A 12,037-nucleotide genomic window follows, 5' to 3' on the forward strand; every position below is an offset into this window, starting at 1 on the left:
CCAGACAGCAAAAAAACTACTGGACAAGGCCAAAGCTGAACATAAGGATCCCTACTTGAGCCTATTAGAATACCGGAACACCCCTGTGGACAACTTAAAGTCGCCTGCACAACTACTCATGAGCCGGAGACTCCGCTCCATCCTCCCTGCAACACCAAAACAGCTGGAACCACAAGTAGTTTGCCAGCAAACTGTGCGTGAGAGGAGAGAAGTCTGCCAGCAGCGCCAGCAGACTTATTTCAACAGAGCAGCCCGACCTCTGCCTCAACTATATCCTGGCACACCGGTCCGGTTCCGGCAACAAGATGGTTCCTGGAAACCAGCTGTGATCACAAGTTGTGCCGACACGTCCAGAAGCTACAACATAACCACAGATACAGGACAAGTTTATCGGCGTAACCACCGACACCTCCGCGAAGGCAGAAACAGCGTAGGAGGTGAGGAGTTCAGTCAACCAACAGTCAACAGCAATGATAGCTCTGTGGTTTCTCAGCCCCCGCCTGTGGAGCCTCCTGATAAAGACATCACAACACCCGGATATACGACTCGATATGGGCGTGTTACTAAACCAAGACAGGTCTTGGACCTGTAATATTGTAAAGGGTGCAGGCGGATCGCTGCCCTAGAAAAAAAAAAGGGGCTGTTCACATGTTTGTTGTTCCAATGATGTCACTGAATGCATCTGTTTATTATGGTGATGTAGCCAGTATTGAGTTGAATGTTATGTTGTTAATGGATGTTGCTCAGGATGTTATTCCCGTAATTTCAGTTGCCTTAGAAATTTTACAAGCCTGAGTTGAGTTTTTTTTTTAAGAAGGGAGATGTAACATGTTGACCTATGTTTGTATCAGCCACTAGAGGGCACTGTGTTCTGCAATGTGTGTAATTCACTGGCGAGCAAGAAGCTCCAAGAAAAAATAGGAAATAAAGTGGAATCGGAGCAGAGATCGGTGTGTGCGTGCATTTAATAAAAAGCTCGATATACAGTCAAAGTTAATACAGGGTGTACATGCGACCTTTATGCTCTGTGATGTGGTTTCTCCCGGTTATCTGTGTGATGTGGTCACGTTCAGGTTCGGAAAATCCTGTTCAGCCCCTCTCTGTGCCCTGTGCAGACTCATTGCTCCGGCCCGGCAGGCGGCGGTGTTCACCTGTCGGCTGGCAGCAGCAGTAGAAGAAGAAGACGCTGCTGCTAGACAGTCCGCCATTTGCTGACCCTCGGATCCTCCGGTAGCTGCTTCTTCCCCACAAATCTGCTATAGCTACACCTTCACCTGAAGCGGTACCTGCGCGCGCGGCACAGCGGCGGTGATGGCGGCCGACCGGCGCGAGGACAAAGGTGAGTGAGGAGGACCTTTGTTAGCATTAGCATTAGCCATGAGCTGCCTTTGTTTGATGCCGCTCGGAGCGGACAGTTAATCGATAATAACTGTGATGATTGATACTGAGATATTGCCCTGCTGCTGACGGGCGCGTGACCATTTGATGTGTCGGTGCGTTAGCAGCTCGTGTTTGATCCATCACGACGCTGATGAGCGGCTCGTTTTCACTGCATCAGACTCCGATCAGAAAACTGCTGATTTTACGGCTGAGGCCGCTTTAAGCACGCCTGAGAACAGGTGGAACCGGAACCTAGTTCGTTTTGGGCCACAGTAAGCTCTGACGTGTTCGGGGGTGAGGGGTCAATGATTTGGTCGATTTTAACGACACATCTGATCGCATAAAAGCGAACTAGGGGAGACTGTTTACAGGTAAACAGGCTGGTACAGAGCTGCTGCCCTCTGATTGGCTGAGACGTGTGGCTAAATCCAGCAGTGATCAGAGGAGCGTAAACACGACGAGAGCGTTAACGAGTCAGCTTCCTCTGTTTACCTGCTAAAACACCATGGTAATTGATGCTAAATCCCTCATCTGGACAGGGCCAGGTGATGTTCAGTTTCCTCTGATGCTTTTATGGGCAGTGGAGATTTTTTTTGAGCAGCTTTTTCTTGGAAGCTGTGAACAAAGCTCCAGATTTATTTCTAATCACTATTTTATCATCATTATCTGATAATAACAACATTTGGAGCAGGGGACACTCACAGGGATTGTTTTGTGTTGATGAAGAGTCATGTAATGTGTGCACATACTCAAAGCTTGAAGGAGAGAGTCTGGTTTAACAGAAAATGTTTATAACCACCTTAGTGATAGCTGAAGTCTTTGACTGGAGTTTTAGGTGGCTTAATAAAACCTAACTCTAAGAAAAACTGGATCCGCAAAGGGTTAAAAACAATAAATTGCTTCTTCCTATTCAACTCCATTCGCTCCGTTTCCCATTCAGGCCAGCTTTTCACCAAGTCAGCATTCTACTTGCATATCACGACACTGATGTGATATGCAATACAGATATGTTAGTGTAACTCTAACATTCATGTGGAGTTAGTTATGATAAGATAACCTTTATTAGTCCCACACGTGGGAAATTTGTTTTGTCACAGCAGGAAGTGGACAGTGCAAAAGTTATGAAGCAAAAATTAGAATACAATAAGAATAAATACAGTACACAACTGTACAGAATAGAATAAATAAAATACTATATACAGTTGAATAAAATAGAATAAAATATACAATAAGAAAAAAATAGAATACAAAAGCTTTATACAACTGAGTAAAAATACAACGATGCCAGAAAAGATTATTGCACATTAGTGTTATTGCACATTTGTGGATGTGTTTGATCAGTTAAAGTCTTTGTTGTGGAGTCTGACAGCAGTGGGGAGGAAAGACCTGCGAAATCTCTCCGTCTCACACCGTGGGTGCTGCAGTCTCCCACTGAAGGAGCTGCTCAGTGCTGTCACGGTCTCCTGCATGGGGTGGGAGATGTTGTCCAACAGGGATGACAGCTTAGCCGCCATTCTCCTGTCACTCACCACCTCCACTGGGTCCAGAGGGCATCCTAGAACAGAGCTGGCCCTTCAGATCAGCCTGTTCAGTCTCTTCCTGTCCCCAGCAGAGATACTGCCACCCGAGCAGACCACCCCAGTTATGAGTCCTTTCCGACATGATATGTTTACAAATGTACTTTTATTGGGTCAACAAGTTGTGGACTACTTACTTTCCATTGTGTCCGGCTGTGCCAAGATGAACTGATTGTTGCTTGTGGGCTCCAACAGGTATGCGGTTTCTCTAGGTTTACTTGTTAACTTTTATTCTTCAGATGTGAGAAATCAAATCTGATATATCAGCAGGTGTGTCACCCAGGCTTTGGTTTATAAATACCAACACAGACAGACAATAACGGAGTCCTCCTTCCGCCTAATCAGCCAGGTGTGCGTTACCTGTCCTTCTCACACGTGTGTGTGTGTGTGTGTGTGTGTGTGTGTGTGTGTGTGTCTGTGGTTTCAGATGGAGAGCTGAATGTTCTGGAAGATTTACTGACTGAAGCTCCTGATCAAGATGACGAGCTGTACAACCCCGAGACAGAGCGTGACATCAGCGACAAGAAAGGTACAGACAGTACTAAAGAGAATACTACAAACGGTACTACAGAGAATACCACAGACAGTTAAAGAAGATAGACAGTATTATAGAGAGTATTCTAAAGGTACTACTGTAGCTGGTACTACAGATGTTACTATAGCCTGTTAAACATACTGACACGACTAGACAGTATCACGAACATTCCTGACCTAAGTTATTAAAAATTGTGCGTGTTATTAAGCCCTCATCGCTGTCTGTCAGGTACGAAGAGGAAGAGCGAGCGTTCTGACAGCCAGGATCTAAAGAGGCTCCGCTCCTCGTCCGGCCACGGTACTTCTAGGTCATCATCCTCCAATAAGAGAGCTCCAGGGCCATCTCTGTCCTCCTCTAAAAAGGCGTCGAGCCCTTGCGGCCGGCACTCCACCACTTACCGTCATGAGTATTATGATGAACGAAAGGGGAGACGTGGGGCCCGAGAGGTGACGAGGAGCCGTGGAGGAGAGGACGCAAGACGGCGAGAGTCCCAGAGAGGCCTGGAGGGTCTGAGTCAGGTACTGCTTACACTAAAAATATACTTTTAACGGTTTCCAGCCATTCGTATTAACTTCCTGTTTGTCTTCAGAAGTTACGCCGTGATGAGCGGCGAGCAAGTCCCTCCCCCCATGAGGAGGAGAACCAATCAGAGGACGAGACAGGAGCAGAATATGGCTCAGAACAAGCATCGGGCAGCTCCTCCCCCGCTGCTTCCCACGTAGAGGAGGAAGAGGAAGATGACCAGGAGGAAGAGGAGGAAGAGGAGGAAGAAGGTATGGAGGAAGAAGAAGAGGAGGAGGAGGAAGAGGAAGGAGAGAAGGAGGAGGAGGAGGAGGAGGAAGAAGAAGAGTACGACCGTCGTGGTGGTGAGGGCAATGACTATGACACACGTAGCGAGGCTGGTGATTCACGCTCCGCCTCCTCTGTCAGCTTCTCTGATGATGGCGAGTCAGCACACTCAGGCTCCGCCTCTGAGGCCTCAGGTAACCATAGAGATAGTAATGTACATTTTTCTCTTCAAGGAGAAAAAAAAAGATGACGTAATGTTTGAAATTACTGCTTTTATTTTGAAAGGTTCAGAAAAGAAGCGGGAGAAGCTGTCATCGTCGGTCCGTGCAGTTCGTAAAGGCATGGAGAGTAAGGACAATATTCCATGGTTACTTACCCATTACTCCACTTATACCTTTACTCTACTGAGTTGGAAGTAATCAGATTACAGCTACTTCCTATGTTGTTGTAGATCCAACAAGCAAGCTGCGTTATATCCTGAGAGATGCCCGATTTTTCCTCATTAAGAGCAACAACCATGAGAATGTGTCGCTGGCCAAAGCTAAGGTACACGTTGACCCCCTCGCTGTTCCCCATTGTTCCCCTTTTCAATCCATGTCACCTCCCTCATGGTTCCAACTGTCATTTTCTGTTGTCACCCCGTGTCCTTGTGTTGTTCCCCTCATTGTTCCCTCTCTTTCCCGTGTCTTCCCCAGTGTAGTTTGTGTCGTTCCTCGTGTTGTTGCCTGTTCTCCCCTGTGTCATTCCTTGTTGTTCCCCTCGATTTTCCCTCTGTCATTCTCTATCGTTCCTCAGGCGTTGTCTGTGTTGTTCCCTGTCACCCCCCTGTGTTGTTCCCCGTTTTGTTCTGATAGCTGAGGATGAATTGGTGTTTCTGGTGTTTACAGGGTGTTTGGTCGACACTGCCGGTGAACGAGAAGAAGCTCAATGCTGCCTTCCGCTCAGCTAGGAGCGTCGTTCTCATCTTCTCTGTGAGGGAAAGTGGAAAATTCCAAGGTATGAGGAAAAGAGGTTTTCAGTATCATATGTCTTTGTCTGTTCACCTTATTCACCTTATCCTCTTCTTAACTCTGATTGGTCTGTTTTGTCTTGTCCTCAGGTTTCGCTCGTTTGGCGTCAGAGTCTCATCATGGTGGCTCTCCGATCCACTGGGTGCTCCCTGCTGGAATGAATGCCAAGATGCTGGGAGGAGTGTTTAAGATTGACTGGCTCTGCAGGTAAACAGCTCCATCCAGTAGGTTTATACTCTGTTTCTATTGGTTCCTGGTGAGTGTTTGACTTCTCCTAGACTGATCTCGGTCTCCGGTTCTGATTTGAAATTTTATGGACAAACTTTTATGGATGAACTGGGGGCAGAGGGTATTGGGTCGATTCTGGGCTTTGACCAACAGATCGAGGATATTGGCTTTGAAAATAACTACCTGTGAAACGTGAAATCCCTGGCTGGCTGCTGTTTGGGGTGTGTCTGTGTCTTAGGTCAGCTGTTTAGCTCAGCGGTCCCCAACCGCTGGGCCACAGTCATTTGGTACCGGGCTGCGAGAGTTGAGGCTCGGGTGTGAAATGTATGGTTTTCAGGGTTTTTATCGGTTTTTAGCGTTATTTTGTTATCGTTTTTATCGTTAACTCGGTTTTCCTGGGTCTTTTCACGTGTGTTATGAATAAATCTTCTTTTTTTCGGTACCGGTACTAGTTTTATTTTGTTGTATTTATCCGCGACACCTTAAAGGCCGGTCCGTGAAAATATTGTTGGGCATAAACCGGTCCGTGGCGCAAAAAAGGTTGGGGACCGCTGCTTTAGCTTATACTTCCGGCAACCTGAAAGTAAGATGTACTCTAGAGTTGCTCCCCTGGTTTGATGTAGAGTGAAATCAACGTGCACGTTTCTATAAATGTGCGTGCACATCACTTTTAATGCACCCCGCGTCGGCCAGTCGTTTGACTTCTACATAGATTCACTGAGCTATGTTTAGCTCCCCCCTCTTTCACGCCAGGAGTCGCCACAGCAGGCTGCTCTGTGTTTTTGGGTTAGTGGATTTTGGGGCTCTGCCTCATGACGTTTGCTGAAGGTGTGAACCTCTGGAGCCACCTCTGCATAGATGTAGTTCACGTGTTGTGTGATGGTTCACCGCTGATGCCCTTGCTTGCTGCTTGCTGCTTGCTGGCTACTTCATTCAGTGTTGTCTTCTTTTTTATTTCCTTTTCAGGAGGGAGCTTCCTTTCATTAAGACCGCCCACCTCTCCAACCCCTGGAACGAACATAAGCCGGTGAAAATTGGACGTGACGGCCAGGTCAGCTGACTGTTCTATTACGAATCACATTTTCCTGTTCTATCACATGATGCAAATCTGTGTCTCTTTCAGGAGATCCAGCCGGACATTGGTGCTCAGCTCTGTGCCCTGTTTCCTTTGGATGAGAGCGTGGACATTCACCAGGTGGCTCGCCGCATTCGTCACAAACGTCGCACACCATCGGAGCCGCGGCCTCGGGGCCGACCACCACAACGTGAACCGGGAAGGTTAGCCAATCATCAAGCTCCTCCTCCCGCTTCCTGTTCTTCTTCTTCTGCTGTGACCACGGCGCCACCTGATGCTGGACGACGGAGACAGCCGCTGCCCTTAGCTGGTGGCTAGCTTTCCCGTGGCTCGCGTTGCTGGCTCTCTGGTTGTTATTTTTCCAGTCTGGAGCTTCTCGGAGCGAAGCCTCACTCTGCATCTTTGGTCGAGGTGTTAAAGTCAGGCAGGAAGTGAAGTCCTCGACAAGCGTTAAACAGCTGACGTCACAGAGGAAGTTTAACCCTTCACTTGAGTTTCATTTCCTTTGAAGTGTGAGCTGAGCAACATCTCTTTGTTTTATTTTGTAATTTTTAGCTGAATTTTGTTTTTTGTTTTTTTTTAGGTCTGTAGTCTTTACGTAGCTGAGCTGAAGTTTTGTTGTTGTTAAATTTGTCCTTTGAAGCTCTTTGTCTTCGCAGGATTTTGATACTTCAGAGGTTAAAAAGTGAAAATTTTTAGCTGGACTGAAGCTGACCCTTTCAGAATAAAAGCAGAAAGGACAAGCGTCACTGGCTGGACTGACGAAGGAGGGGGTGGGAGGGTGAGCGAGGTAGAACTAAAAAAGGAAGTAAGGGAGCATCTGAGACCCCAATGGACTGTTTCAGGTGTTTGACCGGGTTTTACAGGTTGGTCAGGAGGGGGCGGGGCCTCTGGACTGTATCCACTGAGGTGTGGTGAGTCTAAAGGGGAGGGGCCTCAGGACTGTATCCAGTAAGGTTGTGTGTTGTGGCAAGGCCTCTGGACTGTATCCAAAGAGAAGTGTGGTGTGTTGGGGGCGGGGCTCCCTCTGGTTGTATGAGGTAAAGTTGCAGGTGCCTAAAAGACTGGGAAAAAAAAAAATACCCCTGGACTGAAAAAAGTGACCCCTCCCCCACATGAAAGGACAGTCATGTTCCCCTCTTCCTCCCCTCTCCTCCCACTGGCACACACACACAAGACGGCGAGCTGGTTGTCGATGTGTGTGTGTGTCGCTCTGATGGACGAATAAAGTGAGCATAAAATTAATCGAATGGACGGAGCGACAGAAAGACGACGCAGTTTGTCATTTCTGTTTAAGGACTGTTGCTGGTCTGGAAGGGGTGGGGCAGGGCTCACGGGGCGGGGCTTTGTGTATGATTGACAGGACTGCACCATCATCATCATCACCCCTCACCTTTTCAAAATAAGAGGGTTTATAAAAGCCTTTAACATGGACTGATGAGGAGAAAAACTGTTTTTTTTTTTTTTTAAAGTGTTGCCCCTCCCTCATACGCAGCAGAAGCGGTATGTTGTCCCTTTCAGAGGTTCTTCTTCATTTGTTCTTTTTTTTTTAAAATTGTGTGTGTGTGTGTGAGAGAGAGAGAGAGAGAGAGACTTGGTCAGACTGCAGATTCTGTTTTCATCCTTCAGAGTGAAACTTTTAAAACAGGAGATTCTGTGTGGACATCAGTCGATTAAAAATAAGCCAAAACAAATTTGGAACAGCACTGGAATAGGCCCAGAGCACAATGAGAATAGGATCGGTATATGGTTGGAACCGGATCAGAACAGGGCCTAAAAAGGACCAGAGTAGGGCAGGAACAGCACCTTAATTCAGCCAGAATGGGAATGGAACATGATCTGAACAGGGCTAGAATAGGACCAGGACAGGATTGAAACATGTTCATAATAGGATCTGGAATAGGATCAGAACAGGATTTGAATAGGGCCGGAACAGGGTCTTTATCAGCGTCTGACTTTCTTGCGTTTAAACATCATGTTACAGACAAAGAAGCTGTTTCCACGCACAAATTGAAGGTGTCACCTGGTGTAAATGTCCAAATCAGTCTTTCTTTATCCTCAAAGCTTTCTGTTACTAGACCTGTGTGATATCTGATTTGTCCAGGTGACGCTTACCTGCTGTAAGCGTCAGGTGAAGTCACAGGTGAACCACACAGAGCGGCTGATTGTGTTGCAGTTTGAGTTTGTGTGTGAAAATGGACTTGGGTGAGGGTGGGGGATTTCTTCTTGTGTTGGAGTCTGATCTGAGGAAGTATCCAGTTTGTATTGGTGTGTGTGTGTGTGTGTGTGTGTGTGTGTGTGTGTGTGTGTGTGATGGAGTGTACCTGAGTGCATGTGTGTGTCTTACCTGTGGACTTGTTTATGTAGGCGTCGACCTGAAGAGTATGACCTCCACGGCAGGAAACGACCGCGACCTGACGGTCCACCAGACTTCAGCCAGCGAGCAGGTTAATGTGCAGCTTCCATTTAAACAGCCGACTAAGACCCAGATTTTCAGGTGCAGGTGTACAGGTGAACACACCTGTTACCTGAGTGTTTGCCATTCACTGTCACCTCAACCAAACTTTGTGTCGTGCTTTTAGGGTTCATCCAGGACCTGAGGAGCCAGCCAGTGGACAGGTGAGACACACCTGGAATCGGGTTTCTTCTGTATTCCTCTTAGAGCCTGAGTTGATGTAATCAGACTGATATTAGAAACTTCATCACATCTTCAAATGTCTTTGACCAGACATCCAGAACAAACGCTGCGCTGTTCCTCCTGAATCTGAGTTTCAGCTGACAGCAGACTCTCCTGTACCCAGTCTTAGACCTTCCAGGTATATCCCCAGCTGTGATCCTTCTAATTCACCTTATTACAAAGGGGATCATCACCAAAGTGTGTCAGTCCAGAGTTACTGGTGGGTATTTCAACCAAGACTGGCGCATGACATGCAAGAACTGGGGACAAATCCAGGAAGTCTTTTAGCTACTGTGATGGGCAAGTCATGCACCTGATCTCCAGACTCTGCTTCCTCTCTGGAATGGTTTGCAGAGGAATTTAGGAGATCCTCCGAGGTGTTCCTCCACCTCCAACTATACGTCCAGAGTCTAGCAAGCTCAAAAGGACTCTATTCAGCTTGATAGCTCCTCTGTTGTTCACCATATGGTTAAAGGGTTACCAGACGACAGGTACCAACCTCTTTACAGCCACAACTCCATGCATCATCCTCATCTGATCCAACTCTCCATCAGGTGGTGATCAGTTCACACATCAGCTCCTCTCCTCACCTGAGGCCTTAGATCTGGTGATACAATTACAAAATTATGAACACCCTTAAGTTCAAACATGGTGTTTGTTATAGACAAACCAATAACAAAACACCACTCAAGTTCAGGACGAGCAGGTCATTCTTCCCAATCGTGCCAGATCGAGGAGACATTGTTGTTGCCCTTGGCAGAATTAAAGTGGAGCTCCTAGATGTTTCTTGGGGTGAGGTGCTGCTCTGTGCTCAGTCAAGGAAACAACTCTTGTCCATGAAGGAACCCCTAAACATCCAGGTGCCGAACTCCAGTTCCAGAAGCTGAGCTGGCTTCTCAGCCTCACGTGCTTGCTCGGGTTCCTTCCATACCACAAGTGTGACGTCCTCCATTTCTGTTGTCGGCATGGGCTGCTGGGACCAGACTGCTGAGGTCTGCCCCTGTGGTTGGCGCCCAACTACCACGGCCACGGCGGGTGGTCTATACCCAACCATCACACCCAGGCAGGTCCTCACAGACCCACAGGACCGCATCCAGGCTAAACTCGGCCACCTGCAAGTCCCTTCATGTATTGATCAGAAACTCCTCCAACATGATAAAGTGAAGATTCAAAGGATCTAAACTTTCGTCTTGAATTAAAAAATAATAATAATAAAATTTGAAAGTCTGAATTTCTCATGAATCCGTTCTCTTTCCAGGCGATTTTCTGGCGTAAGACGAGACGTGTTTCTTAATGGGGTGGGTCCAAACGTTTCACTTCATTGATTACTTATCACTTCACTGATTGTTTATTGATTAGTCTGATTAGTATTGATTGGAGGTGTGGGTGAACAAATAAAACTGTAAATGATTCAGTCTTTCCATTAAAAACAGCCTGTAATCATCACAAATATCACATGCAGATCATTGCATTTCAGACAGGAAGAGGTTTTCTTGTGTTTAGCTGTGTCCTTACCTGTGTTCACCTTTGTCCTTCTTGTTTCAGTCCTATAACGAGTATATGAGGGATTACCACCACAGTGTCGGCCCCCCGGCGCCCTGGCAGACTCTGGTATGAATAGGTTATTAATCACGTTCTGATCGATTGTTCCTGCCTGTGAGGGATGATGAAAACATGCATTTTACCTGGAAGCAGGAAACTGTTTCTGTGTTTTAAGATGTTGCCTGAGAATTTTCAGATTAAAAGCCTTTATTAAAGTCACTACAGACTGATCTAATGATGATGCCACGTGTGTCATCAGGCGGGCTATCCTGGTGTGGAGCAGCCACCCCCACACCATCCACCCTACTACCACCACAGCCACCCACCGCCTCCCCCTCACCAGGCCTACCACCATCATCACCACCCACCCCTGCCACCACACGAGGCCCCGCCCCCTCGCTTCAGAGATAAGCAACGACCACCGCAGCACCGCGCCTTCACGTCCAGCCCAGTAAGTTCACTCAGTCCAATCAGGCGTATTGATTAGTGATCAGCACAGCCTCTTACTGTTTTTTTTCTTTTTGTTCACCCTCCTCCATCATACAGCACGACTATGACATGCGAGTGGACGACTTCCTGCGGCGGACGCAGGCAGTGGTGAGCAGCCGGCGGGAGCGAGAGCGTCAGCGTGAGCGTGAGCGAGGTGGCCCGCGCCGTGACAGAGAGCGAGAGCGAGTGAGGGATAGAGACAGAGAAAGAGAGAGGGACAAGGAGAGGGGGCGGTACCGCAGGTGATTTGATGACATCACTTCCTGGCAGCCTGCACTGCTTTTTTTTTTTCTTTTTTTCTCTCTCTTTTTTTTTTTTGGCAGCCCGCACTGTTTTTGACTGGTTTGCTGTTTTTGTTGAAAATTATGAATTAAAAACAAACAAACTGAGTGATGACATCATCAGTTTTATGTGAATAAAGTGAAAACTTGTACAAAGAAATATTTGGTCAAAACTTTTATTTTGGCAGCCTGTGTGTGACTCCTGGTGCAGTGCCAGACTTCCCACAATCCTCTGTGTTCATTTTTTTTAAATGTTTTGAGAGTCTGGTGATGCCCAACGTGAGGGTGGAAGCAATCTAGACCCAGTACTCAGATCTAAGATGTCATAAGATAATGAAGAGCAAACTTTTATTATGAACATGTTTCTGTAACAATTTCTCATTTTATTCCTATAAGTAGTGCAGTGTTTCCTGTTAAAGCTTTCAAATTAAATGTTTTTAAGTATGAAACTCAT

At 47.0% G+C, this 12,037-nt stretch overlaps 1 protein-coding gene across 3 annotated transcripts; it reads left to right on the top strand.

Annotated features, from left to right (window-relative positions):
* Window positions 1-1,057: 1,057 nt before the first annotated feature.
* Window positions 1,058-12,036, top strand: ythdc1 (YTH N6-methyladenosine RNA binding protein C1). 3 transcript variants are annotated; one of them, XM_085169195.1, is made up of 16 exons: window positions 1,058-1,339; window positions 3,385-3,486; window positions 3,721-4,010; window positions 4,085-4,475; window positions 4,567-4,629; window positions 4,712-4,827; window positions 5,169-5,277; window positions 5,381-5,498; window positions 6,486-6,570; window positions 6,643-6,797; window positions 8,962-9,041; window positions 9,177-9,213; window positions 10,530-10,569; window positions 10,817-10,882; window positions 11,073-11,264; window positions 11,360-12,036. In XM_085169195.1, exons 1-16 carry the CDS (start codon window positions 1,312-1,314, stop codon window positions 11,546-11,548), a joined length of 2,061 nt encoding a protein of 686 aa, XP_085025321.1. In that variant the 5' UTR covers window positions 1,058-1,311; the 3' UTR covers window positions 11,549-12,036. The 3 variants fall into 3 exon arrangements, with proteins under 3 accessions (XP_085025321.1, XP_085025320.1, XP_085025322.1); XM_085169194.1 differs by having other exon boundaries at window positions 1,074-1,339; window positions 4,082-4,475; XM_085169196.1 differs by having other exon boundaries at window positions 1,089-1,339; window positions 4,082-4,475; window positions 4,733-4,827.
* The last annotated feature ends 1 nt before the right edge of the window (window position 12,037 follows it).

Source organism: Neolamprologus multifasciatus, chromosome 7 (genome assembly GCF_963576455.1).
Source record: "Neolamprologus multifasciatus chromosome 7, fNeoMul1.2, whole genome shotgun sequence".
Taxonomy (NCBI): Eukaryota; Metazoa; Chordata; class Actinopteri; order Cichliformes; family Cichlidae; genus Neolamprologus; species Neolamprologus multifasciatus.